General features: G+C 54.3%; 2 protein-coding genes and 1 long non-coding RNA gene across 7 annotated transcripts in view; 2 read left to right on the top strand and 1 right to left on the bottom strand.

The window, feature by feature from the left end:
- Nucleotides 1-15: 15 nt before the first annotated feature.
- On the top strand, nt 16-5,224 carry RIC8A (RIC8 guanine nucleotide exchange factor A; the record flags this gene model as incomplete). 2 transcript variants are annotated; one of them, XM_027766670.1, is given in 10 exon segments in its annotated part: nt 16-241; nt 604-651; nt 742-1,332; nt 1,848-1,939; nt 2,485-2,635; nt 3,577-3,672; nt 3,742-3,886; nt 3,971-4,115; nt 4,452-4,574; nt 4,949-5,224. In XM_027766670.1, coding segments are annotated over 10 exon segments (1,738 nt in total), but the record flags the coding sequence as incomplete, so codon positions are not given.
- A 149-nt stretch (nt 5,225-5,373) lies between these two features.
- LOC106733372 (uncharacterized) lies at nt 5,374-6,861 on the top strand. The gene is made up of 2 exons (XR_001369489.2): nt 5,374-5,611; nt 5,986-6,861. It is a non-coding gene; the product is annotated as an uncharacterized LOC106733372 (long non-coding RNA).
- A 1,213-nt stretch (nt 6,862-8,074) lies between these two features.
- Nucleotides 8,075-19,089, bottom strand: part of SIRT3 (sirtuin 3) — a 41,642-nt gene continuing 30,627 nt past the window's right edge. For 3 of the 4 annotated variants that reach the window (XM_027766673.1, XM_006164461.3, XM_027766672.1), the window contains 3 exons: nt 15,228-15,389; nt 10,013-10,222; nt 8,075-8,454 (listed from right to left, as the gene is read on the bottom strand). In XM_027766673.1, coding sequence (XP_027622474.1) covers nt 8,434-8,454; nt 10,013-10,222; nt 15,228-15,389 — 393 coding nt within the window. In that variant the 3' untranslated portion in view covers nt 8,075-8,433. The remainder of the gene's footprint in view (nt 8,455-10,012; nt 10,223-15,227; nt 15,390-19,089) is intronic. The other variant, XM_027766671.1, reaches the window with a different exon arrangement.

The raw sequence follows: 19,089 nt of genomic DNA, 5'->3' as shown, positions 1-19,089 counted from the left end.
CCTGCCCCACCCCAGCGGCGCCGCGCACGCGCGTCCCGGCCTCCCCTGCGCGCCGACGCTGGGCTTCCTGGTCCTGGGCGCTGCGGGCTTATTCGGATTCCGAGGGATTGCAGAGCGATCCTCCTCCTGCCTTCCGGGCCCGACCTTCCCGGGCGCCATGGAGCCCCGGGCGGTCGTGGATGCCGTGGAGACTGGGGAGGAGGACGTGATTATTGAAGCTCTGAGGACATACAACCGGGAGGTGAGCGGCAGCCGGTGGCCGTGGGCTGTGCGTGTGCACGACGGGCCCCAGCGGGGCGTAGGGAGTGGGCGCGGGGAGCGCGGCAGGCTTGGGATGAGCTGCTGGGAAGGAGTACTTATGGGGACACCCGTGAGGGGCGACCAGAGTGCCTGGGGGCGCACCCATTGGAGGCAGGCGTGTAGGGGTGGGGCCTCACCCCCTGGAGGGCGGGCAGAGTGTCTGGGGCACACGGTGGCCAGGCGTGTAGCGGTGAGCGATGAGGGCGAGTGCTCAGAGCGGTGGCTGCATCCTCCGAGTTAGAGGCCGGGCCACCGCCACCGCGGAACCCCACGTGCACTCGAGCGTTCTGGTTCTCCCCACAGCACTCCCAGAGCTTCACGTTTGACGATGCCCAGCAGGAAGACAGGAAGGTGGGTGCAGGCCTAAGGGGTGACAGGGCAGGGATGGGTGTGGCCCCGGGAAGAGGGGCGTGGTGGAGCCGCTCTTTTCCCTACCCACAGAGACTGGCGGACCTGCTGGTCTCGGTCCTGGAGCAGGGCTTGCCACCTTCCCACCGTGTCACCTGGCTGCAGACTGTGCGCATCCTGACTCGGGACCGCCGCTGCCTGGACCCATTCACCAGCCGCCAGAGCCTGCAGGCACTGGCCTGTTACGCTGGCGTCGCTGCCTCCGAGGGGCCCATTCCAGAGGCCCTCGACATGGATGTTGTCCTCGAGTCCCTCAAGTGCCTGTGCAACCTCGTGTTCAGCAGCCCCGTGGCGCAGATGCTGGCGGCAGAGGCCCGGCTGGTAGTGAGGCTGGCAGAGCGCGTGGGGCTGTACCGCAAGAGGAGCTTCCCGCACGACGTCCAGTTCTTCGATCTGCGCCTCCTCTTCCTGCTCACCGCGCTCCGCACAGACGTGCGCCAGCAGCTCTTCCAGGAGCTGCACGGGGTGCGCCTGCTGGCCGACACGCTGGAGCTGACCCTGGGGGTGACTCCTGAGGAGAGTCCCCCCGACGTCCTTCCCCCTGAAGAGACAGAGCGGGCCATGGAGATCCTCAAGGTGCTCTTCAACATCACCTTCGACTCCATCAAGAGGGAGGTGGATGAGGTAAGGGCTGGCCTGGCCCAGGGGTGGGGCGCAGTCGCCCGATGTCTCCCCTGGGACCTGCCACCTACTGGAGTTTCTGTGTCAGACAAGGCTAGGACAAGAGGGCCGCTCAGCCTGTGGGGAGGAGCCGAGGACATGCTTATTTCCAGCAGGGCCCTGGGGGAGGTTTCTGAGGGAGGGGAGGTGCATTTCTGCCCCTCCGGCATGGCAGGGGGGCCGAGTAGTCCCAGGGAGACTGGGCGGTCCCCCCCTGAGGCTGCGAGGATGGAGCCAGGGCACAGGGTATGCCTTCCTCCCCAGGGGAGCATCGGCCTTCGTTGGAAAAGCGCTGGTAGGACATTCGTGGGGGTTTTGGTTAACAGTGGCTGCGTGTCGTCCCGGCCACTGCACAGCCCCCTGGGACTGGCCGCAGGGCAGGTGTGCGGGAGTCAGGAGCCACACCGTCCCGGAGGACCTCAGCAGGCAGCAGTGACATCCAGGAGGCCCCTCACGGGAACCCCTTTCTCTCTGGTCAGGAAGACGCTGCCCTTTACCGGTACCTGGGCACGCTCCTTCGGCACTGCGTGATGATCGCCGCTGCTGGAGAGCGCACAGAGGAGTTCCGCGGGTGAGGGCAGGCCGGCCGGGATGGTGCCCAGGTGTCTGCTGGGCGGGGCCCCTGGGAGCCAGGCAGGGGAGCCAGGCCCACCCCGGGGAGTCGGACTTCATGGGGCCTGAGACAGTGTTTCTGGAGACCCGAGTGCTTCCAGGATGTGGTTAGATTAAGAACTGCGAATTACCGGGCAGGACTGTCACCGGGACCTTGGGCAGTGGCGGCGAGCAGCGTGGTACTTATAGCACAGTGTGGTCCCTGGCCCAGTTTTGATGACCTGTGCCTAGGCCGTGTGGGTTTCCTGAGATGATCTGGTGTTCGATCCCAGACAGGGTGGGACTGGCAGGCATGTGCAGTCCTCAGTCCTCAGGGGACCTCGCCCACCCGAGCGGGCGTGCCGCTGAGATCAGGCTCTGCCCTTGGCCCTGGCGGTCCCTAGTGCTGTTCTTCAAGCCCCAGACTCCAGCTCCTGCCCTGTGTGGCCCCCTGCAGGAGGCCTCAGGGAGGGTACCTGTGCTGGGGATTAGCCCTATCAGGACCCCCATCCCATCTGTCACCAGCCATACAGTAAACCTCCTGGGGAACTTGCCCGCCAAGTGTCTGGATGTCCTCTTCACCCTGGAGCCCCACGAAGGCTCCTTGGAGTTCATGGGCGTGAACATGGATGTGATCGGCGTTCTCCTGGCCTTCCTGGAGAAGCGCTTGCACCAGGTAGGCAGGGCAGTGCTATGCTGGCCTCCCCAGGCTCTCTGCTTCTGCACCAGCCACACTGGTGGGCAGAGATCGTGTCGGTGTGCTCCGGGCAGCTCTTCCCACTGCTCCGGGCTCCTCCCTGAGACCTGTGGGCATCCCCACACAGAGGTTTCACTTCTGATCACCACGGGGAAGCGAGCTTCTCGGGGCTCTAGCGAGGTGCTCGTCATTTTCTAGGTCCCTGGGAGTCCCTTGGGTGGTCCAGAGAAGCCTCCCAGCTCCCACTTGTGACACTTTCACTCCTTTCACTGTTCTGCCCTTGATGACAAGCTTCCCCTGTCCCTTGGCACCCTAAGGAGACCCACACAGGTTCCGTTTCCTGCCACTGCACACGGGACATCCGGATGTCACACAGTCCCACCCGGACCTCCCAGACATTGCCAGAATGGGGCAGGCCGAGGGGCCGTGCGCAGTGCCCACGGGCGAGTCGGGGCGGGGAGCCAGCAGTAGGTGCTCTGGCTGGCACCGTCGGCCCTGGTGTTGGGGACCAGGTAACAGGAGGCCAGGAGGGACAGGCTGTTTGGCCATAAGCCCTCAGAAGCAGGGACTGTTTCTCTTTTTGCTGCTGTTTTTGAGGGAAGTATGTGTGCCAGTGGTGACGGCTTTAAACACGTAGTGCACTGTCTTCCTCACAGCCCTGACCTGTAGCTGAGGAAGTGAGGCTTAGCGCAGCTGACCTATTGCCCCAAGTCACAGCTTTCGAGAAGCTTCCTGGGTAAGGTCCTGTCCCGTTGCTTTCAAGGCTGACAGAGACCTGCCACCCATCTTGGCCCCGGGCTGGCTGAGGCAGCAGGGACGTTTCCCAAGCGCCTGCTGCAGGGGTCAGCTGGTGTGCGTGTGTCCCCCACTGTAGCCCGCAGTCGGGTGGGGGCACAGCCCGCTCACAGGCTCCTCCGCAGACGCACAGACTGAAGGAGGGTGTGGCTCCCGTGCTGAGCGTGTTGACGGAGTGTGCCCGCATGCACCGCCCGGCCCGGAAGTTCCTGAAGGCCCAGGTAGGCAGCGTGGCCGGGCCCTGCCTCGCAGCTGTCCCAGCCTAGGCTCAGGGATGGCTGTCTCCCCAGGTGCTGCCCCCCCTGCGGGACGTGAGGACCCGGCCCGAGGTGGGGGAGCTGCTACGGAACAAGCTCGTCCGCCTCATGACGCACCTGGACACAGATGTGAAGAGGGTGGCCGCGGAGTTCCTGTTCGTCCTGTGCTCTGAGAGCGGTGAGTTGGGGTTGGGGGGCCTGGGCCCTAGGCCTGCCCCCCTCCCAGGCACGTCCGCACACTGACCTCCACCCCGGCCCTCAGTGCCCCGATTCATCAAGTACACGGGCTACGGGAATGCCGCCGGCCTCCTGGCTGCCAGGGGCCTCATGGCAGGAGGCCGCCCCGAGGGACAGTACTCGGAGGATGAGGACACAGACACTGACGAGTACAAGGAAGCCAAAGCCAGGTGCGTGCCTTCGATACACTTGGGGTGCTCCCTCACAGCCCAGCCCCAGTGAGGCGGACTGTCCACAATCGACTGGCTTCGACAGCTCAGAGACTAAGGGGCCAGGGCTGTCCGGGGCCATGGGGTGGGGGTGGGGGGTCCAGGTCACAGGAGCTGGCTGGCTGACCTGCTGTCCGGGGGAGGTCTCTTCCTGCAGTTGCCCGGCTGCTCTCCCCCAGCCAGGGGAATGGGTCTGCAGTCCAGGCCTGAGCAGGAGGATGTGGGGTCTGCCTGCCCCAGGCAGCCCCTCCTGTCCTGAAGTCACTGACGTATCCCCTACGCCCCTGCCCTGGGAAGCAGCATAAACCCAGTGACCGGGAGGGTGGAAGAAAAGCTGCCCAACCCTATGGAGGGCATGACGGAGGAGCAGAAGGAGCACGAGGCCATGAAGCTGGTGAACATGTTTGACAGGCTCTCCAGGTATGTGCGTGGGTAAGGACGGGCCAGCAGGACGGGGGAACCTACCACATCCTGCCCGAGGGGCCCCTGGAGACAGGACCAGGGAGGGCTTCGGACCTGGGCAGTGCTGTCGCACTGTTTGAAAGCACCTGCCCTGGAGAAGACCTCCCAGGGGAGGGCTAGGGTGACAGCCGCATGTGGCCCACTTTACTGACGGTGAGCACTGAGGCCCAGAGAAGCTGACTGCCTGCCTGCTGCCCATAAGCGATTAGGTAGCAGCGAGCACAGGCCCCACCCAGGCCACCTGTGGAAACGAGCAGCCTGCTTGGTGGAGAGGAGGGTGGTAGCCCAGGGCCAGCAGGCTTCCAGGTGGCCCACTGTACACTTCCCCGCAGGCACAGAGTCATCCAGCCCATGGGGATGAGCCCCCGGGGCCACCTGACGTCACTGCAGGACGCCATGTGCGAGACCATGGAGGGCCAGCTGTCCTCGGATCCTGACTCGGACCCTGACTGAGGGTGGCAGCTCTTCTGCTCCCACTTGAGAACTGGTGCTGCTTTCAGAGACGTCCCTGGGGCTGTCACCCAGGGAGGCCACCTCCCACCAGCCACATGGCTCCACGCCTATCTCCAGCTTGGGGGCCCTTCTCTGCTCCAGAGTGCTGTTCTTGATCTGCTTCGACAGCACAGAGACTAAGGGGCCAGGGCTGTCCGGGGCCATGGGGTGGGGGTGGGGGGTCCAGGTCACAGGAGCTGGCTGGCTGACCTGCTGTCCGAGGGAGGTCTCTTCCTGCAGTTGCCCGGCTGCTCTCCCCCAGCCAGGGGAATGGGTCTGCAGTCCAGGCCTGAGCAGGAGGATGTGGGGTCTGCCTGCCCCAGGCAGCCCCTCCTGTCCTGAAGTCACTGACGTATCCCCTACGCCCCTGCCCTGGGAAGCAGCATAAACCCAGTGACCGGGAGGGTGGAAGAAAAGCTGCCCAACCCTATGGAGGGCATGACGGAGGAGCAGAAGGAGCACGAGGCCATGAAGCTGGTGAACATGTTTGACAGGCTCTCCAGGTATGTGCGTGGGTAAGGACGGGCCAGCAGGACGGGGGAACCTACCACATCCTGCCCGAGGGGCCCCTGGAGACAGGACCAGGGAGGGCTTCGGACCTGGGCAGTGCTGTCGCACTGTTTGAAAGCACCTGCCCTGGAGAAGACCTCCCAGGGGAGGGCTAGGGTGACAGCCGCATGTGGCCCACTTTACTGACGGTGAGCACTGAGGCCCAGAGAAGCTGACTGCCTGCCTGCTGCCCATAAGCGATTAGGTAGCAGCGAGCACAGGCCCCACCCAGGCCACCTGTGGAAACGAGCAGCCTGCTTGGTGGAGAGGAGGGTGGTAGCCCAGGGCCAGCAGGCTTCCAGGTGGCCCACTGTACACTTCCCCGCAGGCACAGAGTCATCCAGCCCATGGGGATGAGCCCCCGGGGCCACCTGACGTCACTGCAGGACGCCATGTGCGAGACCATGGAGGGCCAGCTGTCCTCGGATCCTGACTCGGACCCTGACTGAGGGTGGCAGCTCTTCTGCTCCCACTTGAGAACTGGTGCTGCTTTCAGAGACGTCCCTGGGGCTGTCACCCAGGGAGGCCACCTCCCACCAGCCACATGGCTCCACGCCTATCTCCAGCTTGGGGGCCCTTCTCTGCTCCAGAGTGCTGTTCTTGATCTGCTCTGGTCCACTTTCTTATCTCTAGGTCCTGTCCTGTGGTTCTCCTGGAACTCGGCCTTCGTTTCCATGTGTGTCTTAGAGGAGTGTGTGCAGAGGCTGCTGCCCAAGGCCAGGGTCGACCTGGACTTGCGGACAAGCGAGCGTGAGGGCAGGGGCTGAGCATGCGTGCACACCGAAGCACACCTGGCCCAGAGCTGTGTGGGGGCGCATGCTGCACCTCACAGGACTGCTAGAACTTTATACACTAGTATCAAACCCCACACTCCCAGTGTATGTTCTGTTCTTTGTTCCCACTGAGCGCAGGACGGGTGGCCTCTCTGTCCTGAGTCCTGGCTCAGCTGCCCACAGTAGTGTCCAGGGCACCCAGGCTCTCACTGGCTGTGACAGCTGCATCCCAGCCCTTCCCCAGGCTCAGACTGCTTACAGGAAGGGAATGCCCTGGTGAGCCCTGAGGTTGAGGTTTCTACCGTGGACCCAAAACAGCCACGGAAACATCACTCTACAGGAGTTTAGGGCAGGAATGTACGTGTGAGTATGTGTACATTACCAAGTAAAAGAACATTAAGTAGAAATAGAAGCTGATTTTGTCCTTTTCAGAATTCAACATTTTTTCTAGATCACCCTTCGTCTTCTGTTCTCACTGAAAGAGCAAGGCCACAGAGACCCTTCCATGGGGTCTCTGCCAGTTTACTCTGTTCCTGGTAGCTGCAGCCCAGGGTAGGCACGGTTCAGGGACAGAAGTTGCTTTTGCCCAGGAAACTCAGCCAACACAATGTTGGGTTGGAACCAGGGAGGTCGTAGTCAGTGCCCAGAGGGGTCAGCCCCAGGAGGCAGCTTGGCCTGTGCAGAAGTGTGAAGTTGCTGGTGGGTTCTGGACACACAGCACAGTGCCCTAGGTCTAGCGGGCTGCTGGGAGCCGGCTGAGGTACCAGTGTCTGCCTACTGTCCCTAAGCAATTAGGTAGTGGTGAACATAGGTCCCACCCAGGCCTCCCCCAGACACAGGAGCAGCCTGCTTGGTGGAGAGGAATGTGGTAGCCCAGGGCCAGCAGGCTTCCACGTGGCCCACTGTACACTTCCCCACAGGCACAGAGTCCTCGGCCCATGGGGATGAGCCCCGGGGCCACCTGACGTCACTGCAGGACGCCATGTGCAAGTCCATGGAGAGCCAGCTTTCCACGAGGAGGAGGGTCAGGTTAACTCGGGAGAGCTGGGATAGGCCATTTCTGAAGGAGAAGCTGGGGAAGGCATCAGTCAGGTTTGGCCCAGAGGGATTGGGTGCTTTGAGGGCCTGGGATAGGAGAGGAGGTGCTGGCCATCAGGTGAGTCCAGGGACAAATGTCCTCAGACAACTCTGATGAAGGGGACACACCCTCATTCACTGAGACCCCCTTCCTCCATTCATGTCAACACTTGCAGTCCTGTTGAGACAAATACAAAGATGCCATTTTTCATACTAAAATTTATTTCATGCCAGAAAGAAGTACAGATTTTCTCTAAAAATAACCCAACCGGGCTGGCCCCACAGCACAGGTTAGCACTGTGCACTGGGAGCTGGACCGCACATGGCCGAGGATAGTCTGAATCCTGGCCTCAGTGGCTTGTGAGTGCATGCATGCCCGAGATCCTGAGGGGAAGGAGAAGAGGAGAAGACCGCGGCATGGCCGGACCGCCTTGGAGCTGATTTCTCGCTCTTCCCTACGGCAAGCTCACGCCTGGCCATCAGAAAAGACAACGTGCTTGAGAGACCCACGTGCGTCACCAGCACCGGGACTGTTTGGGACGTGAGGGACTGCTCACCAGAGGCTGGTGCTGACAGGTGCTGAACCTGTCCAGACGGCAGACGGCACAGGCAAAGCAAGTCCAGTGGGATTCTAGTCCAGTGGGATTCTAGTCCGTTCGCTTCAGTTCAAGAGGTCAGTGTCAGAAGAAAGCTCTTTGTAGCAAAAAGCTTCCGGGGTAAATAGTTGAACAGACAGGCAGGCCAGGGACTGGGTGGCCCTGAGTGGAAACATGCCCCTTCCCTGACATAGCACAGCCTGGGGACAGGTGACAGTGGCATCCTCAGGCCTCCATGGGCTGCGTGTCCTGGAATTGGGGAGCCTGCCCAGGCTGTCTTCACATGCAGTCTCACCAGAGAAGGGCCTCTCCCACGGGGCCATTTACCCCTTATCTGTCCGAGCCATTGAACTGGAACAAAAGAAGCGGGTAGCAGTTACCTGAACCCAAGTGACCCGGGTCCGACAGCTGGCTGAAGACGAGCAAGTGGGTGCTAAGTCCTCGCCGCCAGCGGTGTGGGTCAGCCGTGTGCTCTGTGAGGCTAACCCCCGGCAAGGTTCCAGTCAGCGTCTGAGAGCCCGAGTACACAGCATGCACGCTCACATGGTCCGGGCTGGCGGGAGCTGAGGTGGACCACAGTGTCAAACTCGGGTGCTGTCTGTCTGTCTCCATCTCTAGCTCATGGAAAAAACCAGCAGCACAAGGCTGTTCTGCCTGCAAATGCTGCTGCTGAGATGATTTAAGATGACCCCAGAGGGCTTAGGCAGGACAGGCCGATGGAACGAAAATCCTCTTAGATTCTGAGATTTTTAAGTACCCAATCAAGATGTACTTAGGTTCACATGCTCAAAACCCAACTATTCAAAAAAATAACCCCTTGGATAGAAATTCTTTTAAAATAATAAAGATACTAAAATCATAACCTGCTTTATATACATTTTTTTAAACAAGAATGTAGCCAAGATACGCAGGAGCTGCCAGAGTTAGTCTGCTTTTGTATGGAAGCAGGAAGTCGAACCAGGACGTCCCCTCAACCCCGCTGGGTTGGTCTAACCACGCTCCTACTGCCCTGGGAGCCAGCCAGGACGCACCTGTTTCTTTGTGTTTAAGCGTCAGTGTTAGCTGATTCTGTTTCCAGAAAGAAGTGGCCCAGCAACATGATTTAGACATTTGATGGTCTTAATTTCCCTCTACAGTGAGACAAGAAATGGCACCACCTACGTCTTAGCTCTAAGCCACACTCTGGAATGACGGTAAAAAGAATAGTGGTGTCTAATATGGAGGAAAATGTAAATGCTACATCTCATAACCTTATCAAGCCTCACAGTCTGGGTGGTGAGAAATCTGGCTGGGGCCCTTACCCATGGAGGGGAACAGGAAGGGCCAATTGTGACCCTGAGCCAGGAGGCAGGCTCAGCTATGAATAAGGAGCTTTGAGGACAACAGGCTCTCTTAGGCTGTTACACCTGCTTGTAATCATAAAATTGAATTTTAAATGCTTACTGCTACCTCCCTGGGAAATAACCCTTAAGACTGAAGCTACTGCTGCTACCGGACTCGCGGGAAACCATTTTCCATAACTTCGCTTGTTTCACAGGAAGTCATACCTAGAAAGCATCGTGGTTCCAGCTCTCTAAACTCAGTCACGTGGACCACTTTCTAAAAGCAGGGCTAGTGCTGGCTTCATCCCACACAGGTGCCTCCTTTAGCAGTGTCATCTTAGAATCGCCTCCCCGGCCTCAGAGGTGAGCTCTCAGGGTGCTTTATTTTAGGGAGCAGTCTGCTGGAATCATGCAGACTTCCAGCAGCCCAGGCTGCCTGGAGCCCTAGCCCTGTTAGTCACGTATCCTCGGAGTGGTCAGCGTGCCTCTTACTGTTGCCAGGTTAGCCAACAGGACCCATAGCAGGTGGACCAGACCGCAGGCAATAAGGACAGGGCCCTCAGAAGGCCGCGCTTGGCAGTACGTACCTTCCCAGTCTCCCGCTGCATGAGGTCCTGCATCTCTTCTGTCCAGCCCAGAAGCTCCACCAGCCTTTCCACGCTGTGAACCACATCCCCCAGCTGGGTCACGTCCTTGCTGCGAGGACACCAGGCCAACGGCCCCACTAAGTGCCTGTTGATGAGCAGTCGAGGCACTGAGCTCCGCACAGCTTCAGACAAGCTGGCAAACGGCTCCACCTGTGGGACCAGCAGATGGCGTAATGGTCAAGTCGCTGTACTTCCACATAGTCAGCAGCCTCTGCAGCTTGAAACCCACGCTGGGTGTGTGTGCGCGTGCGTGCCCAAGATCCCAAGGGGAGAATGGAGGAGAAGGGATTGTGACATGGCTATCCCTAGGGGGTAACTTCTTGCTTTGTCTCTCTGTCTCTCTGGCGAGTGTATGAGCCCTATAGCAAAAATCCCTCTCTCAAAAAAAATTAAAAAATAAAAAAAATGGCTCCTCCTGAAAAACAGCCCTAATGGAAGGAGCACATGTCTGCCACGTCGGCCCTCAGGACACACCACAGCTACTGAGGACTTAGACGGTGGCAGGCTGAGGTGGGCCACTCAGTACAGGGGAACTCACTACCTGCTCCGTCTTTTCCGTGAGCTCCTGCCGCTGGGTCTTTCTCGATCCCCATTTCCTTCCCCCTCCGTCTCCCTCTACTCCCTCACCACCACACCCCGCCAAGGCAGAGTCTCACTTTGCTGTCCAGGCCAGCCTTGAATTTGAGGTCCTCTTGCCTCAGCCTCTCGAGTAGCTGGGATTACAAGCACGCCATAGCCCTCCCCACTTCCTCTTCTGCTCCCCGCCCTTCCTGCCTCCTCCCAGGTCCCGCACACAATCCCCAACTCCTGCGCTCTCGCCTCTGAGCCTTTTCCAGGTCACCTGGTTTCCCCCACCACAGCGTCTCCACCCTCTTTAGGCCTCTCCCAGCCTGCCACAGATGGATGGCACACACTGTCTTCTCCAGCTAGTATCTGGCACACAGAGGGGCCAGAGCCACCTAGGACGTCCTAACACGCCTGTGGGCTGAGTTACTTACTGACCATCTCTCCAGACTCACCATCCAGACTCCAGAGAGGCCTAACTCAGTGCCATCAGGGTTCTTCAGCCAGTTTCAGATCAAAATTTATTTCAAGAGTAATGATGTAAAAAAATGAGTAAAGTGGGCCAGCAAATGGCATGGTGCTTAAGGGTGTTGGATTCCCACATGACTGACCACAGTTCAAGTCCCGGACCTGGCAGCTTGCTTTCTCACTTTCCCTCTCTCTTTCTCCCTCCTGTTCATCCTTCTCTGGTCAAATTAAAATAAATAAATAATAAAATTAAATAAAAATAATTCTTTTTTTAAAAAATGTGTAAAGTAAATGGTATTGAGCCCAGCCAGTAGCATGGTGGTTAAGGCACTTGGCTCCCACATGACTGACTACACAGTTCAAGTCCCAGACCCAGAGGCTTGAAAAACACGCTGGGACCATGTGCACGCATGCTCAAAATCCTGAGAGGAGAAGGGACCAGAGGTGGTTGCCGTGTGGCCACCTCCTGGGGTGTTTTCTCACTTTCTATCTCTCTCTCTCTGGCAAGCACATGCAACCATAACAAAAACCAATGAACTAAATTAACTAAATAATTAATGATATTGAGAAAGAGGGACAAGTCAGCCCAAGGAATGTGAGGGATGCAGATTTTATCAGGCTCGAGAGAAGGGATGGACCATGGAGCCCCAGTCACATATGCAAACTGTACAGTCAAAGTGAGCTTTCAGAGTTAGCATGCCAGTCGTGCTGCCTCCGTGCTCTAAGACTAAGCATGCTGACCCCAGATGGCATGGGGTCACCCAGCTCCCCTGACTGCGATACGGGGCCGGCCCCTGCTACAGCTTTCTGACCAAGGCAAAGCTCTGACAGACAACTGTGCCATCGCCCTCCCATCTGTGACCTCTGCACTTCCGTCGTCCTGAAATCTCTAAGACCACAGAGTCAATAGTAGGGCAACTCGACTTTGTACATTGCAGTGACCGTCCTCAACCACGGCCCAAATAACTCCCTTCCTCTGTGAACTTTGCCTGGCATTTCTTTCAGGTTCACACTCCTTTTTTTTTTTTTTTTTTTTTGAGAGGTTTTTGCTATAGGGCGCGTGCGTTCACCAGAAAGACAGAGAGACAGAGAGACAGAAAGCTAGAAATCACCCCCCAGGGGGGATGGTCCTGCTGCAATCCCTTCTCCTCCATTCTCCTCTCGGGATATTGGGCACGCACGCACATGCACCCGGCGTGAGTTTAAGCCACCAGGTCCGGGACTCAAACCGCGGTCGACTACGTGGGAGTCCAGTGACATAGCCATTATGCTAACTGCTGGTTCCCACTTCTGAGACTGACTCGCTATCTGAGAGGAAGTCTCAATCACTGCCTTCACTGAAACATTTTCAAATGGTTTAAGGAGTTAAATGTAAACCAGGCAGTTCTTGAAGAAAATTCAGGGCTTATAATTAAGGATTAGAAGAACTTCTTAGGCATGATAACAAAGTGAGATAAGACAAAGGAAAATAATAGATTTGATTACATAAATACTATTACATTGGTATCTACCTAAAACTACTATGTAGAAAAATTTTAAAGCTTTTAAAAAAATACAGAAAATAGTGCCAGTAACACAGTTGTCAGGCACTGCACAGAGGAAGCCAGATCTGACATGGCCAACCAGGGTTCAAGTCTCGGCACTGACAGTTTGAAACACATGCCAAAGGCATGATTTAGAGAAAGAACTTGTGTGTGACCCATTGGAGGATGCTTTCTCTCTCTTGTGCATACACACATACCCTCTGGCATTTAAAAAAAAATGCAAAAATATTTACAACAAAAGTGACAACAGTTTATATTGCTAATTTATAAGCTAATTTATAAAATTTTGTATGTAATTCACTAATTTGTACTGCTAATAACCCAATAAAAATTAGTCAAGAGAACTATGCAATCCAAAGAAAAGAAATACAAATAAATTAAAACATGAATTTCATGTGTTTAAGGCTTTTTCTTATTCTATGGGGTGTGTGCGCTCTCTGGAGAGGAGACAGAGAGACAGTGAGAGGGGAAATAAGGCATCCCTGATGGGGAATGGCCACAGTGCAATCCATTCTCCTGGGATTGGGGCACACACCTAAGAGCTGAGTTTCAAGCTGCCAGGCTGGGGACTCAGACTGCAGTTGGCCCTGTGAGAATCCAGTGCTGTAATCACACGACCATCTGCTGGCCCCTCGTGTTTTTGTTCTTTGAGAGATGTTTGCTATAGGATGCATGTGCTCAGCCAGAGAGGCAGACAGAAAGCAAGAAATCGAGAAATCACCCCTGGGGAGGGTGGCCACGCTACAGTCCCTTCTCCTCCATTCTCCTCTCGGGATTTTGGGCATCCACGTACATGCTTGTGCCCAGTTTGATTTTCAAGCCACTAGGTCTGGGTCTCAAACCCTGGTCAGCCAAGCGGGGGTCCGGTGCCTTAACCACCTGCTAGCCCTTCATTTCCTAATTTCAGTTTTTCTAATTGCTAAAGAGTACATAGCTCACGAGAGAGACATGACACCCGTGGGTGTCATCATGCCCCACTCCTCCTCCCCCGGTTCTCCATGCTGTCAGGATGTGTGAGCACCCATGCACACACACACCTGCATGTTTTCAGGCCTCCAGGGCTAGGATTCGAACTGCCCTCAGTCACATGGGATCTGGCTTACTGTGAACTGCACTTACCACTGTGCCACAGGGCTGGCCTTGAACTTCATTCTTTATTACAGAAGTGCAAAACATTTTTCTTTCACATGCCTTTTTTATTTATTTAATTTTTTAATTTTGCACATGTGCTCACCAGAGAGAGGGAGGAAAAATGAGAAAGCACCCTCCAGGGGGAATGGCCACACCACAGTCCCCTCTTTTCCATCCTCCTCTTGGGATTTTGGCATGCCCTCACACACGCCCAGTGTGCTTTGGAAGCCCCTGGGTCTAGGACTTGAACTGCACAGTCCCCACGTGGGATCTAGCTGCCTTAACCACTGTCCACTGGCTGGTTCACACACACTGACTAGTAAAACCTAAACGCAGCTTGGTATTTGTGAGGATGTCAGAAAACAGCCCTCCACGGTGGCAGTGCAAGGGCACATCTTCTGGAAAGAAGATTTATCAACATCTATCTTTATATATTACTTTTCATATAGTAATATATACTCTACATATTAATAAGTATTTATCAACAGCTATCTTTCATGAGTACTTGAGTAAAAATATATATACATGGATATTCAGCATAGCATTATTGTCATTATTATTTTGAGAGAGATTTTTGCTACAGGGCACATTCGCTTGCCAGAGAGACAAGGAGACAGAAGTGAGAAATCACTCCCCCAGGGTTATGGCCACACCACAATCCCGTCTCTCCTACTCTCCTCCAGGGATTCTGGGCATGCACACACATGAGCGTGGCATGAGTTTCAAACCGCTAGGTCTAGGACTTGAACCATGGTCAGCCACATGGGAGTCCAGCACCTTACCCACCATGCCATCTGCTGGCCCCACAGCATTACTTTTTAATAAAGAGGTCATATAGTATTTATTTCTATTGTCCATTAATACGAAGTTACTTAAATAAATACTGTTGCAGATCTTCAATCCCCTATCTTAACTCTTGCGGCTGAATGTGTTTGAGACTAGAATATTTCAGGTTTTAGAAAACACTGCATGGCTTATTATAGCACGGCACCGAAGGGAGATGTGAGGTAGTACTGCATGATCAAACACATTCATGCTTCTTGCAGAAGTGCAGGAGACAGATGGAGGGTACGCATGACGGGCCTCCTGGCACCTGCTGGCTGCAGAGCCCAGCCCAATGGTCTGCTCTGACCCTGAGGGTGCGGCTTCACCCTTGGGTCAACCCCTTCAGGTTTACTACTGCTCCAGCACAAGGTGACCTTCCCCATCTGGCGCAAGAGGCTGCCCCCAGCCCTGCCTGACCTCCACTTACAGCACCCCAAAGCACTCATCCTCCACCTCCCCCAGTCTCTGCACAGGCTGCTGGTCCCTCAGCCTGGAACACCAGTCAAATCCCCTCACTTTCCAAAGATGGTGCCACCTCCGCCAGCCCCAGTGCAGTGACTCCTTGGTACCCCACCTCCCTCTCTGTTCTCCAGCCTCCCTACCACACAGGCCTGTTGACGAACCTCCAAGGAAGTGCCAAGGATGAGCAGCAGGTCTGCCATTGGGAAGTCAACCACATGCAGCAAGAACCTGGGGGGCAGCGGCTCCCCAAAGAACACGATGTCGGGCTTCACGAGGCCAGAGCAGACTGGACAGTGGGGGATCCTATCCGCCATCACATCAGCCTAGGGAGATGCAGAGAAATGGCTAAGGAAGATGTTACAGCACACCTTAAAAGAAAATAGCAACGACTTATTAAGAAGATTTCAAGGTTCACAAAAACTGAGAGTGGAATAATGAACCTCCATGAACCCAGCTTCAGCAATTACCAACATTTTGCCAATTGTTTTACACAGTTCTCCAAAATTTGAGGGAGGGTTCATGTACATAAATCCTGGCCCAGCTGTGGGGGCACACACAGAGGGTAGCACTGCCTGGTTGGCTGAGGCCACATGGGATGCCTGGGTTTAGTTCCCAGCCCAGCCTAAGTAGGCCAGGTCCAGTGGTGCACAGCTTAGGCCTGTGCCCTACCAAGCTGGGGGGACTGGGGCAGGAGGATCACAACATCCTGAGACACTGCTAAAAGTAGCTCTCTAGCGCCGACAGGCGGCCGGTGGTGGTTAAGGGAACTGGACTCCCACATGGCTGACAATGGTTCGAGTCCCGAACCTGATGGCTTGCTTTCTCACTATCCCTTTCACTCTCTCTGGTGAAACTGAAAAAGAATAATGAATAAAAAATAAAATAAGTGGATAATTATTACAAAAAAATAAATAAATAAAAAGCTTTCTACTGGAGGCCAGCAGGTAGCATAGTGATTAAGGTTCTGGAATCCCACTGGCTGACCACAGTTCAAGTCCTAGACCTGGCGGCTTGCTTTCTCACCACCACCCCCACTCTCTCTCTATGATGAGTGCATGTGCCATACAGCAAATTTAATAATAATAATAATAAAATAATTATTTTTAAAATGTTTAAATAAAAAGAGCTCTCCACCTTCTGCACACTCTCTTTCTTATTTAAAATAAAAATAGTGCACAGGAGAGCCTGGCTATCACATGATCTCACCATACATCTTAGGTGATCGGGAAAGTCACGTTTCTCTATACAAAAATGCATCATGCCTTCCCCAGCAAACCAACACCTGAGCAGATATCTAGCATGTCAGCTCCTGTGCCCTGCACCTGCGGTGGTGCTCAGAGATTTTTTTTGTTTTTTTTTTGTTTTTTGAGAAGTTTTTTCTATAGGGCGCGTGCGCTCACCAGACAGACAGAGACATAGAGACAGAAAGCGAGAAATCACCCCCCAAGGGGGATGGTCACATCGCAATCCCTTCTCCTCCATTCTCCTCTCGGGATCTTGGGCACGCATGCATAACGCGCCCAGCGTGAATTTAAGCCACCGGGTCCGGGACTCAAACTGCGGTCGACTACGTGGGAGTCCAGCGGCATAGCCATTAGGCTAACTGTTGGTCCCGGTGCTCAGAGATGTTAAGGTGCTGAGGAAACACTGATGGGCCACACAGTCCTCCAATGGTATCTGCAGGCATATGGCCAACAACTGGCATTACTGGGTGAGCAAGGAGGTAACCTGTCCCTGGTTCAAGCTGCAGTGACCATGGTGTCGCCACAGCCCTGGGAGACACTGAGGTCAGCTTCAACTCACTGGCATTGTCAGGAGTAACAACATCTGCCAAAGTCTGCCTCCTTTCTGCCAAGTTGAAAAAGATGCACATTATGACTGCATCCTGCTGTACCTGGATGAATGCACTGGGCCAGAGGGAGAGAGGAGACCGGGTGAACTACCCCTGGCTTTCAAGATACGCCTTTACGCCGACTGGGACTGTTTCCTCGGTTTGAATCTAACAAGAACCACCAGAAACAATGGACGAAAGAAAGCACCCCCTCCCGAAGACTTTAGACGTTATTAGGTACAGAAAATAAAACCGTAGTATGCTTAAATTAAAAGGAAAAATAAATAAGGCAAGCTTGAAATATCTATCAAAGATAGAAAACTATTAAAAAAAACAGTAGTGTATTTGAAAAAGAACCAAAGAAAACTTCTATAATTAAAAGGAACCAAATTAAAACTCAATGGGAGGGGATGGCATGTGGCATGATGGTTAAGGTGCTGGACTCTCGGGAAGCCGACCATGGTTCGAGTCTCAGTCTTGGTGGCTTGCTTTCTCACTTTCCATTGATCTTTCCCTGCCTCTGTCTGTCTCTGGTCAAATTTTTAAAATAATTGAATAAATAAATGGATGAATAAAGTTAAATTAAATAGAGCTAAATTCTTAAAAAAATTAAATGCTTCCTCCCCCATGAATGCATCCTTACCTCCAGGGAAAAATTGTGTTGTAAGAGTTAGAGGGGCCAGGAGATGGTGTGGTGATTAAAAGTGTTGGACTCCCACATGGCGGAATGTGGTTCAAATCCTGGACCTGGTGGCTTGCTTTCTCTCTCTTTCTCTTCTCTCTCTCATTGTCTGGTCAAATTAAAATAAATAAATAATAAAATAATTATATAAAAAAAAAGAATTAAAAAACCTGGATTTTCAAATTCCAGGTCTAAGTGACCTTCAGCAAGCAGTTAAACTCTAGTAGTGTGTTTTTCATTTACACAGTGGAGATATAAACTTCCTCATGTGGTACCTGTAAAGGTTCAATGGGATTGTTAACGTGGTTCCTGCCAAGGTACTCAGCGAAGGTTCAAGCAGTGGTGGTAGTGCAGTCATACAAAACAGGATCACCTGGAGTCTCTGGGCCTCTGTCAGGCAATGTAAATTACATCTCCCTCTGGATTTTCAGCCCTTACTGAGTTCTAAATTAAAAAAAGAGAGAGAGAAACCACAGCTTTGCCTTGTCTTGAAGTAATAATGAAGCATTAAGGGCTGGATGGGAGTGCACTGGTAAAACGCATGCTCTGCAAGGTTGGCTCTCATGGGAAGCTCCTGAGTTTGCATCCAGAATCTCCGTGAACAGACTAGGTATGCAGAAGTGCCCAAGATCCGGGAGTGGCTGAGGCTAGGCACGGACCATCCCATCGGGGAAGAAGTGTTACTGTGCATTCGTTATTGTAGCCATTGCTATTGTATGCTAGTTTCCTCTTCTCCCTGCCAGATCTTGACTTAACCTTTCTGTATTTGCAGTCCAACAAGGAGTTAACCAAAGACCGAGATTCCCTCAAGCTGGAGTTATATGAGAACAAGTAGGATGGGGGAAGGCGGGAGGGAGGCCTGGGAGTCTTACCGAGCGAAATACAGTAGGAGATGGGAGGGTGAGCATGCCGAAGTGCAGAGCTCAGTGTAGTCCTAGCTAAGTGCCACCTAGGACTTTGATCCTAGGGTCCTATCCGGTATCATGGTTCTGCTAAGGGTAGTGGGTTGTGCACCTAAGTGGGCCTATATGTTTTTTGCTCATTCTCTTCCACTGCCTCTGGTCATAGCAAAAGCAATGAAGACCTGAAGAAGCTGATCTCTGAACTAGAGGAGAAGCTTCGACTGCTCACTGCGGAAAAGGCAGCTGGGCAGCTAAGGATGGAAGAGCTCCAGAAGAAACTGGAGATGTCAGAGCTCTTGTTACAAGTGAGAGATAGCAGCCCCTGGGAGCATGACCCCATGCAGCTGTGGCCGTGGTCGCCATGAATCACTGGGTGGTCTGCAGCCACAGTTAGAAAATTCAGATCCTTGATTTGGTCCTGTCATAGGCTTCTTTTGAGATTGCTAAAAATCCACAAATAGGGACCCTGCTTAGCCCTGCAAAATCAGTCTTAGGGGTAGGATATTGTACCATTTTTATTTCTCCCACTAGGGCCCCTTTGAGCACCCTCCTCCTATTTGGTTCCCCTGCCCTCTACCTTCTCTGGACCCCCAACTCTTCTTGACGGG

The sequence above is a fragment of the Tupaia chinensis genome, unplaced genomic scaffold, assembly GCF_000334495.1.
Source record: "Tupaia chinensis unplaced genomic scaffold, TupChi_1.0 Scaffold143624_1, whole genome shotgun sequence".
In the NCBI taxonomy this organism is placed as follows: domain Eukaryota; kingdom Metazoa; phylum Chordata; class Mammalia; order Scandentia; family Tupaiidae; genus Tupaia; species Tupaia belangeri.
This window is presented reverse-complemented; position numbering and strand designations above follow the sequence as displayed.